At 45.5% G+C, this 17,681-nt stretch overlaps 1 protein-coding gene across 1 annotated transcript in view; it reads right to left on the bottom strand.

Moving 5' to 3' along the window:
* Positions 1 to 17,681, bottom strand: part of SORD (sorbitol dehydrogenase) — a 234,548-nt gene that overhangs the window by 157,429 nt on the left and 59,438 nt on the right. The window contains exons 2-4 of the mRNA XM_085644015.1: positions 12,265 to 12,298; positions 827 to 991; positions 309 to 468 (exon numbers count right to left, since the gene is read on the bottom strand). Of these exons, the coding sequence (XP_085500141.1) occupies positions 309 to 468; positions 827 to 991; positions 12,265 to 12,298 (359 nt within the window). The remainder of the gene's footprint in view (positions 1 to 308; positions 469 to 826; positions 992 to 12,264; positions 12,299 to 17,681) is intronic.

The following is a 17,681-nucleotide window of genomic DNA, read 5'->3' as shown; positions in this document are numbered from 1 at the left end:
TTGCGTCGCCTTTTATTTCTAGCGGCCAGATGACATTATTTCCCAGTTTATCTTTATAGCAGTTAAATTGGTGTATTGGCTCCTTTCCAAGCGCTGTTCAAGTATCTAGATTCATTCACTATAATTGTAGGAGCACATAGCGGACCCTTAATTGAGGTTTTTGTCCTCCCCACTTTTTACTTGAACATGCAATCCATCTATCCCCGATGCTTTGGTCCTTACGTGTGTTAATTCACAGCAATACTTTTTAAGATAATTGCACACCAAACAGAACATAATTATTTCTTTACAGACTAAATGTAACATACTTGTAGCAGAAGTTTGCATTGTGAGTGTAAAATCTGCACAAGTTCCCATCATCAGGAGGTGTGGCACAGAAGAAGATGGTTGGTGACAAGTTGTATCGTCCAGTTTTACAGAACTCGTCGGTCTCACGTGGAACGCCCGGTTCAATTGCAACTCTGTCACCTGAAAAATAGAGACATCTTCTTTTAGAGCATACGACCATGTCAGAATGTACTTCATCTTCACGTGTCAGAACGACACAACCTATGTATAGCTGGTATTCTCACTTTCTTGGTGCACTAGTGAAGGAATATGCAACTGAGTTATTGGGCCTTGGATCATCAACGGCTAATGCAAAAAGCACTCTTCTCACAACAGGATAGACAAACTTGAATGTTTTTAGACAACTGTGACGCAACATACAAGTGACATATCAACAACTTTGTTCGCTTAGCCATTGTCAGCATTCCTGAACAGCTCTTAATGCATGAAAAACAATCAGGAGGGTATACAGATGATTCCCAATACACGGACCACTCACCTGGTTTCAGATGAGTGACTGATGATCCCACTTTCACTACTGTTCCAGCGGCTTCGTGCCCAAGTACCATCGGCTTCTTCACTACAAAATCTCCAATGCGACCCTTCTGCCAGTAGTGGACGTCCGATCCACAAATTCCGACAGAGTGCATCCTGAGGAGAACCTCTGGGGAAAAAAAGTCACATTTTAGGAACAGATCAGAGGTTCTACCCCAAAGTTTGTCTGCCTCTTTCAATAGGAGAAGGATTACTAGGGAATAATACAATTCATTACTTGTAGGACCTACACTCGTATTGATTCAATCTAGATTTGTTCTGAGTTGTATAATTCCTCTGCAAACATATTGAACATAATAAACCACGCACAACCTTCCCATTTTTTCAATCTTGCACTTTAAGCTTTTCTTTATGATGCAGGAATCGTGTTTAATGTCTTGACATCTTTTCCATGACTTTTTAAAATCCTTCTCAATGTATTTGTCAAGTTGGGATTTCAGTTTGGCTCAGTCTTGGGTAGAGGAACCCAGCTCTGAGAAAAACTTGGCTGTATCGTAAGCTAACTTGAGAGAAACCTTTCTTGAATTGATAGTTCCTGGGGGGCTATGGCATGCATTATAATGTAGCTACATTTAACTTTACCTATTTGACAAGTGTCTTTCTTTTGGAGACAAAGCCTTAGTTTTGAAGCCTAAATGGGATATTTTGAATCATTTATTCTTTTTTTCAGTCTTGAGCATGATCTTCCATGAGTACATTTCTACAGTAATAAAAAACTGTCTCTCTTCCTCTCCCAAAAAGTCTGTCTTTTCACTTGTCTATTGTTCAATTGCACAGATTTATACACCACGTTTTGCACATGACTAGCCACGTTTTTAAATCACGTTTAAGTAATCTCTTCAGTTCAGAATTCTCTGCCTGGCTTGATAGCGCTATGCGGTCATGTTCTGAAGCTTCTTTGGAAAGCTCTGTGCCACTTTCTCCCCGTGAGCTCAACCATCACATGCACTTAGATGGTTCCACTATTTTACATGCTGTGATAGACCAGAGCCAAGTTATGATGTTAAGGGTAACTACCATGCCCTCTACCCAAGCTGTGAGAGAACGGCAGTGGTGGCTGCAATCTCGAGATATCTCTAGTTAAGTGTACGGGTCTTTTACTTACAACCCTGTAGAGGAAGGTCTACTGGTGCCCTCTGGAAAAAGTCTGTTCAGACTTCTATAACTGAGGTACTTTGCTTCATCATGTATAGTTCTCTCTGACCAAAACAAGAGTTGGTTACACCAGAGACATGCATCTCTGGAATTGAAGAAGACCCAAGGAAGTTAAAGCTAAAGATATCGTAGGATACGTATTGTGTCATCTGACTAGTACCTTGTTTAATATGTTACTCTGAGAGGAACATTTCTTGGTGCCCTCCCTCCCAAAAGCAGACTGGATAAGAGTTTGACCAGCATGAAGATGAGGACTTGCCAGTCCATCTGAACCATTGCACTGCAAGTGTTTGGAGAAGTGACCAATCATAAGAACAGAGCCCTGCTGCCAGGAATGAATAGGATAGTCTGACAGACTGCCCATCTCCTGAAAGTATGAGGCCACACCCAGACAGCAGACCAAGAACCAAAACCTACCAGCACAACTACATCTGAGACCAGGGCAGCCCATCACATTCAGCCATCATCTAGGGTGAGCTGGCTTCACCCCTGAGCCTTTCTGTGAACAAAGGGGTAGCTCACCTTTGTAGATGCCCCAGGAGGTCTTGAGGGAGCTAGAGAAGGTCATTCAGATTTTGGAACAATTGGAATGCTAATTCTAGCCCAAGCAGTCTAGAGATATATTATCATTTTATCCTTTGTTCATGACCCTGGTGCTTACTTAATCTCCACCTTTGATTGACCAGGCATCAACAACATTTTGACAGTGAGTGGTATGTTTTGAACAAAAGCCACACAATTGATGGAAGGAATACAGAACAAATCAAAACATTCACTCCCAGTCAAGAGATCTGGGTTAAATCCAGCATTCTTTTGCTCACCCTGCCACCCCAGTTTCGACCTGGCCATATGCAAATCAGTCTTGGCCCTGTTCTTCATGGGAACAATCCAGCCCGAACTGCTAAGCCAGGTCCTCCCTGGACCAGAATTAAGCATCCTAGGACAGGTTTTGGGGTTTAACCCCTCATCAGCCAGGAAAGCTTGAATCCAGTGGCACAGTGAGCCCGGGACACATGTCTGGGCATACCCGGCGCACTTAGGGCGAGAAAGCAAAAGACACATAATTGATGGACGGAATGCAGAACAAATCAAAACATTCACCCCCAGTCAAAAGATCTGGGTTAAATCCATCACCAGATACCAGCGCACCCACAGCAAACTAACCAATGGATGCAAGGGTGGACTGGAATAGTTGCTAATTCTTTTCCTCACCAGTAAGCAAAGTGCTGCTAGACATGCAGACTCTAGTGACTGTGCCACAGCACGAGATAACACGGCGAGCATCCAGTGAATACAATTTCACTCAAAAAATCATCAGTGCTAAATATGTAAGAAAGAGAAATCACTGCAAAGCAAACACCAAGTCATTACATTGAAGTGTAGCGCTGAGAACCCTTGGTCTTTGATCTCTAAAAAACTTTGATTCAACTACTGTTTTTCAGTTTGCAATCCTTGACAAAGGGTTGTTAGCTTTGGCTAGGTTGTACTATAAAGTCTCATAATGGCTCACAAACCCCGTCCATAAACAAATACTGGCTGAAGGGTTTTTGTTATCTGTATTCATAGCCATTATCACTAATAGTGTGGAAAATTATTTAACCGTTCAACTCTTGACTTACGACAGAGATCTACAACTCTGTGCCATCTCCGTCTCCCGGTCGACAGATCTTTGCCACCATGTTAGAATAAAGAACAAATCAAATTTCATCAACTTACAGTATTTTAGAGTTCAGTCAATGATGTGAGGTTTACTAAAGTTGTAAAAGCTTTATTTCTCATTAAGAGATCAATAATGTTTATATATAAAGAAAAGAGTCCCTATTTTAATCTACAGGACATAACCTATCCTAAGAAAAGCACACTTTCCACAGTTCACCTTGTTATGCATTTTTTATGTTAATGTCTGGTCACTTTTTCCATTAATGTAAGGTTATTTTCACCTAAACATTTCAGCTTTCCTAAAACTTAGGAGCTATACTAACGTTTAGGATCATATCTTTGTTTACAAAGGGGCTAGAGACGTATGGTTTTCAAGACATGGCTTTATGTGTTCTATACTCTGTTTATGTGTATTAAACTTTTCTGTGTCAAAGTAAACAACTCACTTAGGGTCTGATTCAGAGTTTGATGGCTTCATACTTTGTCAAAACGTAAAGAATATCCCGCCCACCGTACTTCAAGTGCCATGGGCTGTACTGCACTTATAATACAACAGACCGGGCTTCTGACTCGTTTATGACGGAGAATCCCATCTGCCTAACTCTAACTAAGGCCCTTACTAATCATTTTATTGGTTGTTATTACTATGAAACGTACCCTAGCAGTTTCGAACCGGACACCCAGGAGCGGCTCCTCTGCTCAGGCGGAGGAGTGTCGCCCCACTGCTCCAAGAGCAGTGGATAAAGGAAAATACAATAATAACAATGTTATTAGCATTGTATTTTTCATAGCTACGGGGCTAGGTTAGTGGCACAGGGGGAGGAGTTGTTTGTGCACAATAAGTGCGCATGACTGTTTGGCAGGCCGTCTTGGACCAGTCAAACAGTCATGCGCACTTCGCATTTTTTCCATCAGGCTGTACTACAGCCTTGGTGGAGAACATGCACAGGCTCATAGTCCCCGTCTGAGCACCGTACCACAGCGCTCAGACCAATCATGACGCTGCTGTTGAGGTGACAGCATCTTCGTGATTGGCTTAGGGGAGCCTGTGTGCATCCTCCTGCTTCCGGACCTGGAGTAAGGAAGAGAAGCGGTGAGACGAGGGAGGACAGACTTCGAAAGAGGTAAGTGTTTTAAAAATATATATATTTGGATGATTTCAACCCCACCACCCCCGTTCACTACCAGCCGCCGCAATTCACACCTAGTTAATGAGTAAGCCTTTGCTAATCAACCTCACAAACCTGTGGGAGTCAAGTGGTAAAGGAGATTACTTGGCCCCCCAGTTGAAGTACATTAGTATTTTTGGCCCCAGGACAACGCCACTGAATGATTTTAATGGGTACAATTGAGGCACAGTAACCTCTCATTGAACAGGACCCCCAGACAATTCTTGCAATTCCTTATCAATTTCTTGGAACCTGTGCCTCATATTCAAAGAACGGTATCCATCGTCATTGTTAGCATGTATCTAATTTGATGAAAGAGTTAAATCAGTTGGGTAACAAAGAACAGCAAGGGACACTGCGCACACTGTATAATGCGCCCCTTTCATTTCCTTGTGGCATTGCCATGCAGTTTTTTTCCATTTTCCAGATTACCACTGATTTCATGATTGACAGAGAAATTCAAACTCTAAATCCTCACCTGTAAAAGGAACATGCAATGATAACAAAAATGAACTACTTCTTTGACATCTTGTCCTTTCCCTCAAAAGGTACAAGGTGACTCATATCTGCAGGTATCGTTAGAGAAGTTCACAGATGCTATTAATGTGCCCCCCAAAAATGCATTCATTGCTCTCTCAGGGAGTAATACAGAGATCTTGGAGCCTACTAAATCTTCCGATAGATACTATGTTACACTGAAAACCTCACCCACCATTGAACCTTATCTAAGGCTAGGGTCCTCGCTGAGCCATCGTTTTTTATTAACTAGGTTTCAGCTTAATATGATCCACCATTTATTTTGTGGCTCCCCGGGGTTCGCATAAGGAATGTTCCCCAGTACCCTGTAACTGTGATTTGCTCTCGAAACACGATACTGTGCATTTTTGTTAAGTTTTGTTCCTTCTATACGAATATGCGGAAAAAAAAATATTGTACCTCTTTTTCAGAGGGATACATTTTACTATGGTAAAACCTGTTTTGCTACTTTACAGCTACTCCTTTATCAGTGTACTTGCTTTTATGCGGCTTATTTTTAGGTCTCGCTTTGGCAGCGCATGCGCTGCATGCGCTGTCTCAGCGAGACCTAAAGTAATCTCTATATGTTGGCAAGCAGCCGGTAGTTTTTCCTGCTGCTTGCCATTGGCTTAGTGTTGGCGTACTGTTTCTTGCCTTGTTTTTCAGTGGCCCAACTGACTTCCGTGAAGTCCGAAAGCAGCGGCCACCAACTACAGTTTTAGTCCGCACTGTTCAGACTTTTTGTTTGTCTTGCGCATCGCTGCCTAACCTAAACATGGCAGCGGCGCATGCGCAAGACAAACAAAAAGCCGGCTGGTGTGTGCGAGGGGTGGGCAGCGCATGCTGCTTGTTTTTACTTCATTAGCGCAATGGTATGGCGACAGCTTGCTTATTGTGTTTTAGTATTGCTGCAAACGTGCTTACAGGGCTTTGCCTCCCGACAGGTCAGCAATATCGGCTGTTACGGTGCCGCACGACACGCGCTGGGTCGCCGCTCGCATAATGGGTCTTATTATGACGGAGCACCTCTGCGGTCCCCTCCCCGCGCACTATTTATTGCCCGGAGCGCCTCTGCAGCCCACTCCCCGCGCACTGTTTATTGTGTTTTAGTGTCGCTGCAAACGTGCTGTACAGGGCTCTGCCTCGCGACATATCAGCAATATCGGCCGTTACGGTGCCGCACGTGGCTCGCATAATGGGTCTGATTATAACAGAGCCCGGAGCACCTCTGCGGCCCCCTCCCTGCACACTGTTTATTGCGCGGAGCGCCTCTGCGGCCCCCTCCCCGTGCACAGGTTTGCTGCAGTGAGCTCTGGTGTCGGCGAGTGCGCCTACGACGCCGTCTCGAACCGGGGGTGCCAAGTGGGTGGAGGCAGGTCTCAGAGATGACGCCTTGGTCTTCCGGCGTTTTAGGAAGTCTAGCTCACCGCTAAACAATCCAGTAGCTCTAACTCACCCTGAACAACTCCCAGCAGGTACGGCTCCCAGGTGAACAGCCGCAGCGGCTCTAACTCTTCCCTGAACACCCCGGGCTGGTATAGCGCACCCAGGTATTATAACTCACCCCCAAAGACCCCAGCAGGTCTAACTCACCGCTGAACACTCAAACAGGCCCAGCCCACCCCGGAACACCCCAACAGGTTTAGCTCACTCCTGGAGCTAGCCCCCAAATACCACTAACCGGTCTAGCCCCCCTTTAACATTCCCAACAAGTATAGCTCACCCAGTTATGGTTCACCACTGAAAGCCTTGAAGGCCCAGCCGGCGTAGCTCAATCTGGAACACTCCTAGCAGGTCCAGCTCACTCCTGAATACCACCACCAGGTGTAGCTCCACCCTAAAACACCTGCAGCAGATGTTTCTCACACCTGTACCCCAGCAGGTATAGTTCACCCTGGATTACTATCAGTATGGCCCAGCTCATCCTGACCCCCCCCCCTCCGCAGGTCCATCTCACCCCTGAACACCCCAGAAGGGCCAGCTAACCCTAGAACTCCACAAGCAGGCGCAGCTTTCCCTTAGAATCTCTCAGCAGAGGCAGCTCACATATGAACTCCTCCAGCAGGTCCATCTCTCACTAGAATACTCCCAGCACATATGGATCAACCACCCCTGCACTGGCGTTTCTCCTAAAACACCAGCAGGTCTAGCTCAGCCATGGATTCCCCAGACAGGTCTAGCTCACTCTTGAACAACCCAAGTAGAAATAACTCACTAATGAGTGAGCACGCCTAGCAGTTCTTGCTGACCCTTGAACATTCCCAGCAAAGTCTAACTCACACTAGAATTCCCTACCTAATGTATTGTATCGTCAAACAACCCCCTAGCATGTGAGTATAACCCTCACCTGCCCCAGGCAGTTAGCCCCCCAACACGACTTGCTCACCCCCAAACCGCCTCCAGCATATCTAGCTTATTAGAGAACCACAACTAGCTAAAGCGCACCCGAAACACCCCAAGCACTCTACCACACTGTTCAGCACATCAGCACGTTTTGCTCACTTTATTAAATCTCCCCAGTAGGTTTAGCTTACTTTCGAACACCCCCAGCAAGTATAGCTCACCTGAACACCTCAGAAAGTGTAGTTTACCCTTGAACATCTGTTCTGCTCGATTTTCCCGGCCTTCTTGTGAGGAAAGGATGATTAAATGTGACTTCAGTCTCTTACCATTCAAGTCTAAGGGTTAGAGTAGTGAATGGAGCCTATTTACTAGGCACTTCGACATGATCCTGTGCTCTTCCCCATAGATCAGGGCTTGCACACAAAGCCTAGGGGATAGATTCGTTAGTATTAGGGATAACCTGTCCTGTAGTGAGGGTATTTCATGGAGCTGTGCTGAATTCAGGCCTGGTAGGCCTCAAACGGGAGAGACTCCATCTTTCTTTCTGCTCCGGCAGCTTGGGATGCTTCTAGGTCAAATGTAATGTTTTAGTTATGAGGTGTTATTCGCTTGGAGAGAACCGGTTCAGGCCGGCCCTTATCGAAGGATTGTATTTTTCTTCATGCCGAAGACACTACATCAGGCCGGCCGGCTGGGAACGTGTCCTTGGTACGGGGAGGTACAAGAATTTGGTGGGCGGCAGGTTACAGGCCGGAATTTTCCATGAGAAAATGCACCTCTATATTAGTGAAAGTCTGAGGCAGTTACATGTTCAGTCCGTAGGCGGCATCTAGCCGTTAGCAGTAAAGCTACTACTTATTCCAGGGAAGACAGACGCCATCTTGAAGGCGGAGAAGAACCGAGAGACAGATGCCCTCCTAGCAGAATAGCCAGAGAGGAGAGAGTAGCCGATAAGGAAGAGGTCCCAGTGACTCGGAGAAGAGTGACTTCCAGGCGAGCCGAGGCACAGACGAGAAGGGAACCTAGATGACCACTGAGTGCAGGCTACATACTACTAAGGTGATGTCGACCCTTTCTTATTAGAGTGTACAACTTAATCTTTCACTTCTCTTTGCAGGTTATGTGTTATATCGTAATGTTATGTGATTGTGTATGTAATGAGTAATAAAGTACCCAGTTTGTAGTGAACCAACATGTGCTGCGTGTTCTTGTATGAGAGGGTAGCCTATTCTTCTAGTCAGCTGCGGCTACATGAACAGATGTTAACCCTGATCAGGTAAGTGGTAACTGAATAAGGGAAAGAGGAGCCCCTCGAACCTGAAAACAGGCTATGCTCGAACTGGCAATCCTTGTGTGATCTGATGAATAGTGAGACTGATTCCTTTTTTTGTATGTTATGGTGATCATAGGATGAACTGTCGTATGAGACTGCCGTCTAGGTAGAGAGGTCTGGATTCGTATAGGATCGCGAGGCCGCCACTTGTGATACTGTCGTATGGGCAGAGAGGTCTGGATTCGTAGGGGATCGCGAGGCCGCCGATTGTGCTGAGACTGCCGTCTGGGTAGAGAGGTCTGGATCCGTATGGGATCGCGAGGCCGCCGATTGTGCTGAGACTGCCGTCTGGGTAGAGAGGTCTGGATCCGTATGGGATCGCGAGGCCGCCACTTGTGATACTGTCGTATGGGCAGAGAGGTCTGGATCGGTATGGGATCGCGAGGCCGCCGATTGTGCTGAGACTGCCGTCTGGGTAGAGAGGTCTGGATTCGTAGGGGATCGCGAGGCCGCCACTTGTGATACTGTCGTATGGGCAGAGAGGTCTGGATTCGTAGGGGATCGCGAGGCCGCCACTTGTGCTGAGACTGCCGTCTGGGTAGAGAGGTCTGGATTCGTATGGAATCGCGAGGCCGCCACTTGTGAGACTGCCGTCTGGGTAGAGAGGTCTGGATCCGTATGGGATCGCGAGGCCGCCGATTGTGCTGAGACTGCCGTCTGGGTAGAGAGGTCTGGATCCGTATGGGATCGCGAGGCCGCCACTTGTGATACTGTCGTATGGGCAGAGAGGTCTGGATTCGTATGGGATCGCGAGGCCGCCACTTGTGATACTGTCGTATGGGCAGAGAGGTCTGGATTCGTATGGGATCGCGAGACCGCCACTTGTGATACTGTCATATGGGCAGAGAGGTCTGGATCCGTATGGGATCGCGAGGCCGCCGATTATAAGAGGTCTTGGTATGTATAGTAGGAATTCCCTGTCCTTAGGTGGTAGATATATGTGGTTGCACTATTGTAAATAGGCCCTAGGGAGGGGGTAGCGTTTTGTCTGGGTTAGTGAGGCTCTGATGAGCGGGTTCTATCTGATCCGAAAACCCAAGCAGAACAACATCCTAGAAGGTCCAACTCAATTTCAAACAAACATAACCAGTCTAGCTCACTCTCAAACTGTCCCTGCAGCGTAAGCTCGCTTGCCCCTGTAGGTTTAGCTAACTTTCTAAAACCCCAGCAGGTCTAGCACACCCTGGAACACCACAGCTGCCTAGTTCACTCTTGAATACCCTCCAAATGGCCTAAGGGGCACACTACAAAACCTTCAGCTGGTGCAACTCACCTCCAAACGATCCCGGCAGGTCCTTCGTGCTTTAACACTGCCAAAGGACATAACTCACCTTTGAAGTCACTCCACAGTTTTGGCTTATTCTCAAACACCACCAGGCGGTCTGGCTCACCTTGGAACCCCCAGCTGGCCTTATTTACTCTCGAACACCCCTAACATATCTAGCTTACAAAAGAAAACCTCCAGTCCATACACCTCCCACTCGAAGAACAACAAATGGTTCTCCTTCTCAAATACCCCAGCACGTCTACTTGAACCTCGAATAACCCCAGCAGGTCTAACTTGCATCCAAATGACCCAGCATGTTTATATCCTCTTAGACCACACCAGCAGGTTGTGCTCACTAGTTAGTACCCACCCCACAGCAGGCACAATTCACTCTCAAACTCCCTCAAAATGTGTAACCATGACTCAAGCACCCCTCGAACACGTAGCTCGCCCTTAAACACCCCTGCAAATCTACTAAAACAGTGATCGCCATCATCAAGCCATGCTCATCCTGGAGCATCCCCAGCAGCCTACCTTTCTCTCAAATACCACCAGTAAGTCTATCTCACCGTCATACTTCCCCAGTAGGCCTACTTCCCCATCAAATTCTCCAGCACGTCTAGCTCACTTTCCAGCACCCCTAGAAGCCCAGCTCTCTCCTAAGCCGCAGCAGGCCTGCCTCATCGTCAAACACTCCAAAGGACTCTATCTAAACTACCCATAGCAGTCCTCCAGGTCACCTCCTTAACCTCAAACACCCCAGAAGGTTTCCTGCCCCTCAGGTCTTGGGGCCACCTCCTTATCGACAAGCTTCTGCAGCCGGTGTCTGGGTCACTGCAATCATCATCACACCACTTTAGAAGGACTTCTTCTTTATTGGGTAATTCCAGCAAGACACGCTCATTCTTGAACAGTCCCAGCATGGCTCCTGCATCACTGGGCAGCTCAATACACCTCACCACTACACTAAGCACCAGCTGCAAGTCTACCTCACTGTCAAATACCATGTCAGAACAAACATTTGCAATGCAATAGGTCTCGCATTTACGCGAGTTTAAGCTACTGGCATTGTAAATGATAATGCCTTTTATTTATGTTTTTGAAACCAGAACATCAAGAAAAGGCATTGCCATTTACAATGCTAATAGCGCAAACTCGTGTAAATGCGAGACCTATTGCATTGCAAATGCTTGTTTAGCTGCTGCTGTCTTTTATGATGCTATTTAAAAACTAATTGAGAATCTAACAGATAATATAAATGTAAAGGCAAACTGGGCTATTAATTGTGTTTGTAGGGAGGATAATCTCATCCTATTCCACGAAAAAGATGACTATAAGGGATTAAAAAACATTTCCTGACTGTTTCCAGGAAGGTAAAACATATTTTCTTAACCCCTTCCATGCTCATGACGGAACGGTTCCGTCATGAGCGTCGGTTGAGCTGTGCTCATGACGGAACCGTTCCGTCATGAGCCCGCCCGCGCAAGAAACGGTCAGCACCGCGGCGGAATTCGCGCCGCATGGAAGGGGTTAAACGGGTCCACAAAAATGTGGCTCCCTTCACTCAACCACGGCATAGATTAAAAATAAAATACTAGTTTCATTAAGTATCTATCTATCCTCTTTCAAGATGAGTTCACACTTAAACCCTACAAAAGAATGGAGGCACAATTAGAGAATGGTGTATGCAGACTTACCAGGAGGGCATCACTGAAAATACTCTAAAAAGATTATATTATTACTGCCTAAATTATGGTAATAAGAGTAATATGTTGTAATTTTTTTGATGTACTAGGGGTGTCACCAACAACATTAAATATATATTATTACCTAGTAATATTTCTCAGAGAACTAAGGTAAGCTATTTGTAAGCAAGAATTTGGAGTGGTGTACTGTAAACATGATTAGATGCCTCCAAATAGAGAAGTCACACAACGTACCATTTGGGCCTGGCTCAGGAACTGGACGCTTTTCCTACAATAGAGAAGAAAATCAATGTTAAGGGTCCATTTATATGAGGGAAATAATAACTTGTAATCCTGGGTATCCCACAATGGTTATCACCTTTTCTACATGTAAAGGCTATAACTTCAATAAATACAGTGTTATTTTTAGAGACATTTTAAACAATTAACTAGAACCAAGAACAATTTTATTTGGGCACAGTAAAAATGTGGTTTATACTGTTTTTATTTAAATGCAATTTTATTATTGTACTGTATAATGTAGTGAATTATATTTTGAGTGCTGTCTATGACTGATACGGTTGTGCAGTACCATTCCGTATGTCCCTTCATCATATGTTGCTAGCATCAATTTCTAATAAACCACTTTTTAAACCTTCTCTAGGCAATATACATCAGTGTCTATAATACCGTATACATTTTTTGCAGCTGAGCAAATCTGTACACCAAAAAGCTTATTTGGATGTTTTTGTGTCACCATCTGCCAAGATCGGGTGTTACAGAGGACTGCACTGTACTCATTCTTCGTTGACTTCTGGAAGACAGACTTTCTTTTTTGTATAACCTTACCATAAACATTTTTCCCTTCTTGTATTATTTCCATGGTGGTGAGCAGAAAACATTCAAAGCTATTGCTCCATTTCGATCCACCATTCATTGATATCAAACACACTCATGGGATGCTTATTAGAATTCTGATTTCTAATTAATTTTCCAATCTTGCACTTTCAAATGATGAATCTGAGTAAATTTTTGTTTCCTCGAGATTGCTTACTTTTGCTTTTAATATTAGTCTGGATAGGTTGCTATGCAACTTTGGTACGGTCTGGTTACCTTGCTATCTTTTCTGCATTCCCCCACATGAGATCTTTGTGGAATTCCATATTGTATCTATGTGTCTAAAACAATAAGGTTAATGCTGGACAATGGCTATAATGCTGTCCTAATTCTTTTGGACTTAGCAGCGTATGATACCATTTCGCATTCTATAGTCCTTCGGTGTCTCTATTAGAGCTTCTTGGTTGTTGTTTGATGCCCTCTTAAGAGAGTACCAATTTGGCCGGGTATTGTCTTTCTTTGAGTTGAATCGACAAGTTATTTGCGTGCTCACTGAATTTCTCCTTAGATGAGCAGTTTCTTCTGATGCGAAGAAACTGACCGTAGGGCAAATTGTCCCGTAATGATTTTGGGTGGTAACTGTTATAGGACAAGAGGGAATTACGAGCCATGAGTTTCCTGAACAGTTCCGTCCCGAGTCCTTCACTCGTGGGAAAGATGCGTATGTCCAGAAAAGGCAGATTGGTATTACTAAATTCAAAAGTGAATTTAAGGAATTCATTTCTGGTATTGAGCCAGTTGTGAAAGTCACAGATGGTGTCCGGTTCTCCTCGCCAGATGACAAACACGTCATCGATGTAACGCTTCCATAGTAGAATGTGACTCCTGTGTGGATTAGTCTCTGCCAAGATGTGTTCCTGTTCAAAAAGATGTAGGCTGACTGCATTTTGCTCTGTTTTTAATCCTGGCACCAGGAACAAATTAATAAAGTTTCTGTCGCTCCGGGTAGCTAGTTTTAGAATCACTTCCCTCACATTACAACTAATTTTTGTTCTGCACTGCACCCGTCACGCAACAAGTCTTAGTGCCTTCTCTTCTAAAGGGTTTACTATATCCTAAGCAGTGTAGGATCCCTGAGCTCCTCCCTCACAGTGAGGGGGTTGTAGCCCTTGACGGGGGTAAGGGTCCCCATCAAGAGGAGAATCCCAGATAATGAAGCATGACACCTCGGTAGATGCAGGGCTAACATACTAATAAAAGGACTCTTTCAGAGGTAAACTGCGATCAATTTTTGTGTCTCTTTTTCTGTCAATAGTTTTCCACTCAGACCCGAGGATATCTTTTGTTTACTTGTTACGGTCAGGGATTCTATCCTCGCAGGTCTTTAAAAACTCCCTAGGACCCCCCTTTACCTTATTGTATTTATTGAGAGTAGGGAACACACAGGAGTGTGGTCATCTCATGGGTCAAGTACAGGAAGTCCTCCCACCCCCTGTTCCCTGAGGTACTGGTGGACCGGAAAACTGAAACGGAGTGCAAGATGTAGCTGAAACTAGCTGCAAAAGTTGCAGGGCGGAGGAAGGGAGAATCCAGGAGAGAGCTGAGGCGGAGCGAGCCCTAAGCCTACAGGAGAAAAAGTTAGCTCTTGAGGAAAATAAACTGTTATGGGCTCATGAAGTGAGTCTAAAGAATCAGGACCTAAAGCTCAAGCAATACTCAGAGCTGAGTAGAAATGGTGGCAGAAACAGCACAGTGTCCAGTGGAGACAGAAGGCTCCATATACCTGTTGCCCAGCTTTGATGTGGGGAATGACATTGATAGGTGGTTAGCAGCCTATGATGTTGCCCCAAGAATGCATTGAATCCCAGATGATTTGGGGGGGCTAGTCTGTGGAGGAACATGCCAACTATTGGGAGGTATACTCCGTTGGCTTTAGAGGTAGCTGACCACATCCCACACCCCTATAAAAGCAGCCTTAATCACAAAGTTTGGTTTCACCCCAGATGAATACCGCATATGATTTTTTGGGCAGTGATAAACTGTATGGTCAGTCTTCTGTAGAATTTCTGGACTTCTCTAGTGAGACACTGAATGGCTGGGTGAAGGGCACCCAAGTGAATAATTATGAGGGGCTGTATAATCTAAGTTTGAGAGAGCAAATCCTCAGTAACTGTTTCACAGAGTTGTGCCATCTGTGTGTCTTTTGCTTTCTCGCCCTAAGTGTGCCGTGTATGCCCAGACATGGGCCTTGGGCTCACTGTGCCACTGGATTCAAGCTAGCTTGGCTGATATGGGGTGATGCCCCGAAACCGGTGCCAGGATGCTTGTTTTCGGTCCCTGGAGGACCTGGCTTGGCTGTTCGGTCTGGACTGTTTCCATGAGGCACAGGGTCAAGACTGATTTGCATATGGCTGGGTCTAAACAGGGGTGGCACGGTGAGCAAAAGAACAATGGATTTAACTCGATCTATTGACTGAGGGAGAATGTTTGATTTACTCTGCATTCCGTCCATCCCATGTGTGTCTTTTGCTTTCACACCTGGTTGACTGCAAGCTCACGGACATCAGATCAGGGAGCTTGCCAGGGAGGACTGGGTCCATGGAGATGCACAGGTCTCAGGATTCAAATCGGATAATGGATCAGAGGACAGAATCTCGCTATATGTCATCTCAGTCCTTAGGTTAACTGACTTCCAACCCATATGATTACGTTGTTTAATATAATAAAATCCCAAAACTACGAAAGTGTAAATTACTACAAAAGTGCAGTTTATGAATACCAAAAAGTAGCAAACATACTCAAAAGTGTAAACTTATTTTAAAGTGCGAGGTACCTTTGTAAATCAGGCCCTTAGGCTGGTAACACTGCCAAGAGAAAGTAGAATGCTTTCCTTTTCTGGTGTGTACTTTCTAGTTGAATGTGTAAAATGTCCTCAATTATACTTGACTAATCCGGATAATGGGGCTGCCAGAAATCTAATGATGCACACAACTTCATTTGCAACACTTGAGTATATTCAAGTTAATCATGACTGGCAAAAGTCACAAGGATTGTACTAGTAATTCTCGCTTCAACCTTGCTGGGGCACAAACTGCACAAAGGTACAAATTAATGCTAATGACCAGCAACGGAAGCTGCAGTTCACTCGAATAAAGAGAGACGATGCTCACGTGAATACAAAATGCTCCTGTCCAAACAGATACTCCAGTAAGAAATCAGTGCTAAATATTTACCCCAAAAACTTTGACTGCTGCAGATTGGGTGGTAGTAGTGTGGCAAGGGACACAGAAAACACCACTATACACAATGAATATGAAACCTGAGGAATAGGGTGTTGGACCAGCAACTACTGACATCAGGCCACATACAACAACCAGGTGGCACCATCAGTCTTTCAGTGCTGAATGGGCAAATTGGAGTTTGACCCATATAATAACAAATCTGCTGACTAGGGGGTGGGACATCGGTTCATTCTAGGATTTGATAGCACCACCGCATCTTTTAGTCTTTCTGTCTCGCTTGCTGCTACCTACCACAAGGATGTAGATGAGGAGTTGACCCCAAATCTGCCTACCTAGGAGTGCAGCAAGTAGGAAGCACCGGTATCACACCAGAGACATTTTTTATGAACAGGGTGTTAGATCTGCCCCTCTTGGCAAAGTCTTTCTGCCTCTCTGCACAACCCGCCACACCCCCCTGAGGGGGTATACTCTCTCGATGACACGGCTGGGTAATGTAGACGGTCCTTCGGGGTTGTCCCTTAAATCTTGGAACATCAGGGGCCTAAACGACAACCGTAAAAGGAGGCATGTTCTTCATTATTTAATCAGACATAATGTGGATGTGGCTTATATACAAGAAAAGCACCTACCTCAGACTGATTAACTCTGATTTGCTTCCAGTTGGGGCACACACCGGCACTTTGCCAACTTTAGTAACTATGTCAGGGGTACTGCCATACTCATACACAAACAAGTCCCCTTTAGCTTAGGCTCAGTTGTCAGGGACAGGTACGTTATGGTCACGGGATCTCTCATGGGACATAGGGTGGCATTGGTGTGCGTTTACACCCGAAACACTGATTCACCTGAATTCTATCACGCACTACACGCCCAGCTACTACAACTGGATCCCTGCCTGCTCTTGAGGGGGGGGGATTTCAAGTTACTCCTCAATCCTGCCTTAGATAGCACAGCCTCCACCCTGGACACCAAACCGCGTTCTCGACGTGCTCTCATGGCCCTCTGCGAGCAGCTTTCCCTAATAGACATCTGGCACCAGCGCAATCACTCACGCACTGACTACACACATTACGTGGGCCAACATAACACTTGGACAAGAGTTGACTTTTGGCTAGTTTCCCTGGCTATTTCCAACTGGTTTCATGCTCTTGAGAACTTACTCTGACCATTCTCCGGTTCAGCTCAGTCTGAAGATTCCCCATCCTGAGGGATTCGAACGCCAATGGCGCTTCCCTAGCCTTGCGCTCCAGGATGATCTTTTTAAAGAAGAAGTGCGCGAAGCAATAGAAGATTACTTCACTATAAACTCTGGGTTAGTGGACTTGTGGGCAGTCCTGTGGGAGGGCTTTAAGGCATACATAAGGGGTGTGTGCATCGCTAAACACTGGGGTGTGCTGAAATCTCCCGTATTGAACGCAAACTTGCTGACTTGGATGATGCTATATTGCGCTCCTCAGACCCCGCCGCTATAGATCGTCGACTAGCTCTTCTGATTGAATTCCGCGACGCCGCGGACCATGAGATCCTTTACTTAGGTAAATATCAAACAGCTAGGCGGTACGGAGAGGGTGAACGTCCGGGCAGGGTGTTGGC

Source organism: Triturus cristatus, chromosome 3_1 (genome assembly GCF_964204655.1).
Source record: "Triturus cristatus chromosome 3_1, aTriCri1.1, whole genome shotgun sequence".
NCBI lineage: Eukaryota > Metazoa > Chordata > Amphibia > Caudata > Salamandridae > Triturus > Triturus cristatus.
The sequence above is the reverse complement of the archived record's forward strand: the minus strand, read 5'-3'. Positions and strand labels throughout refer to the sequence as shown.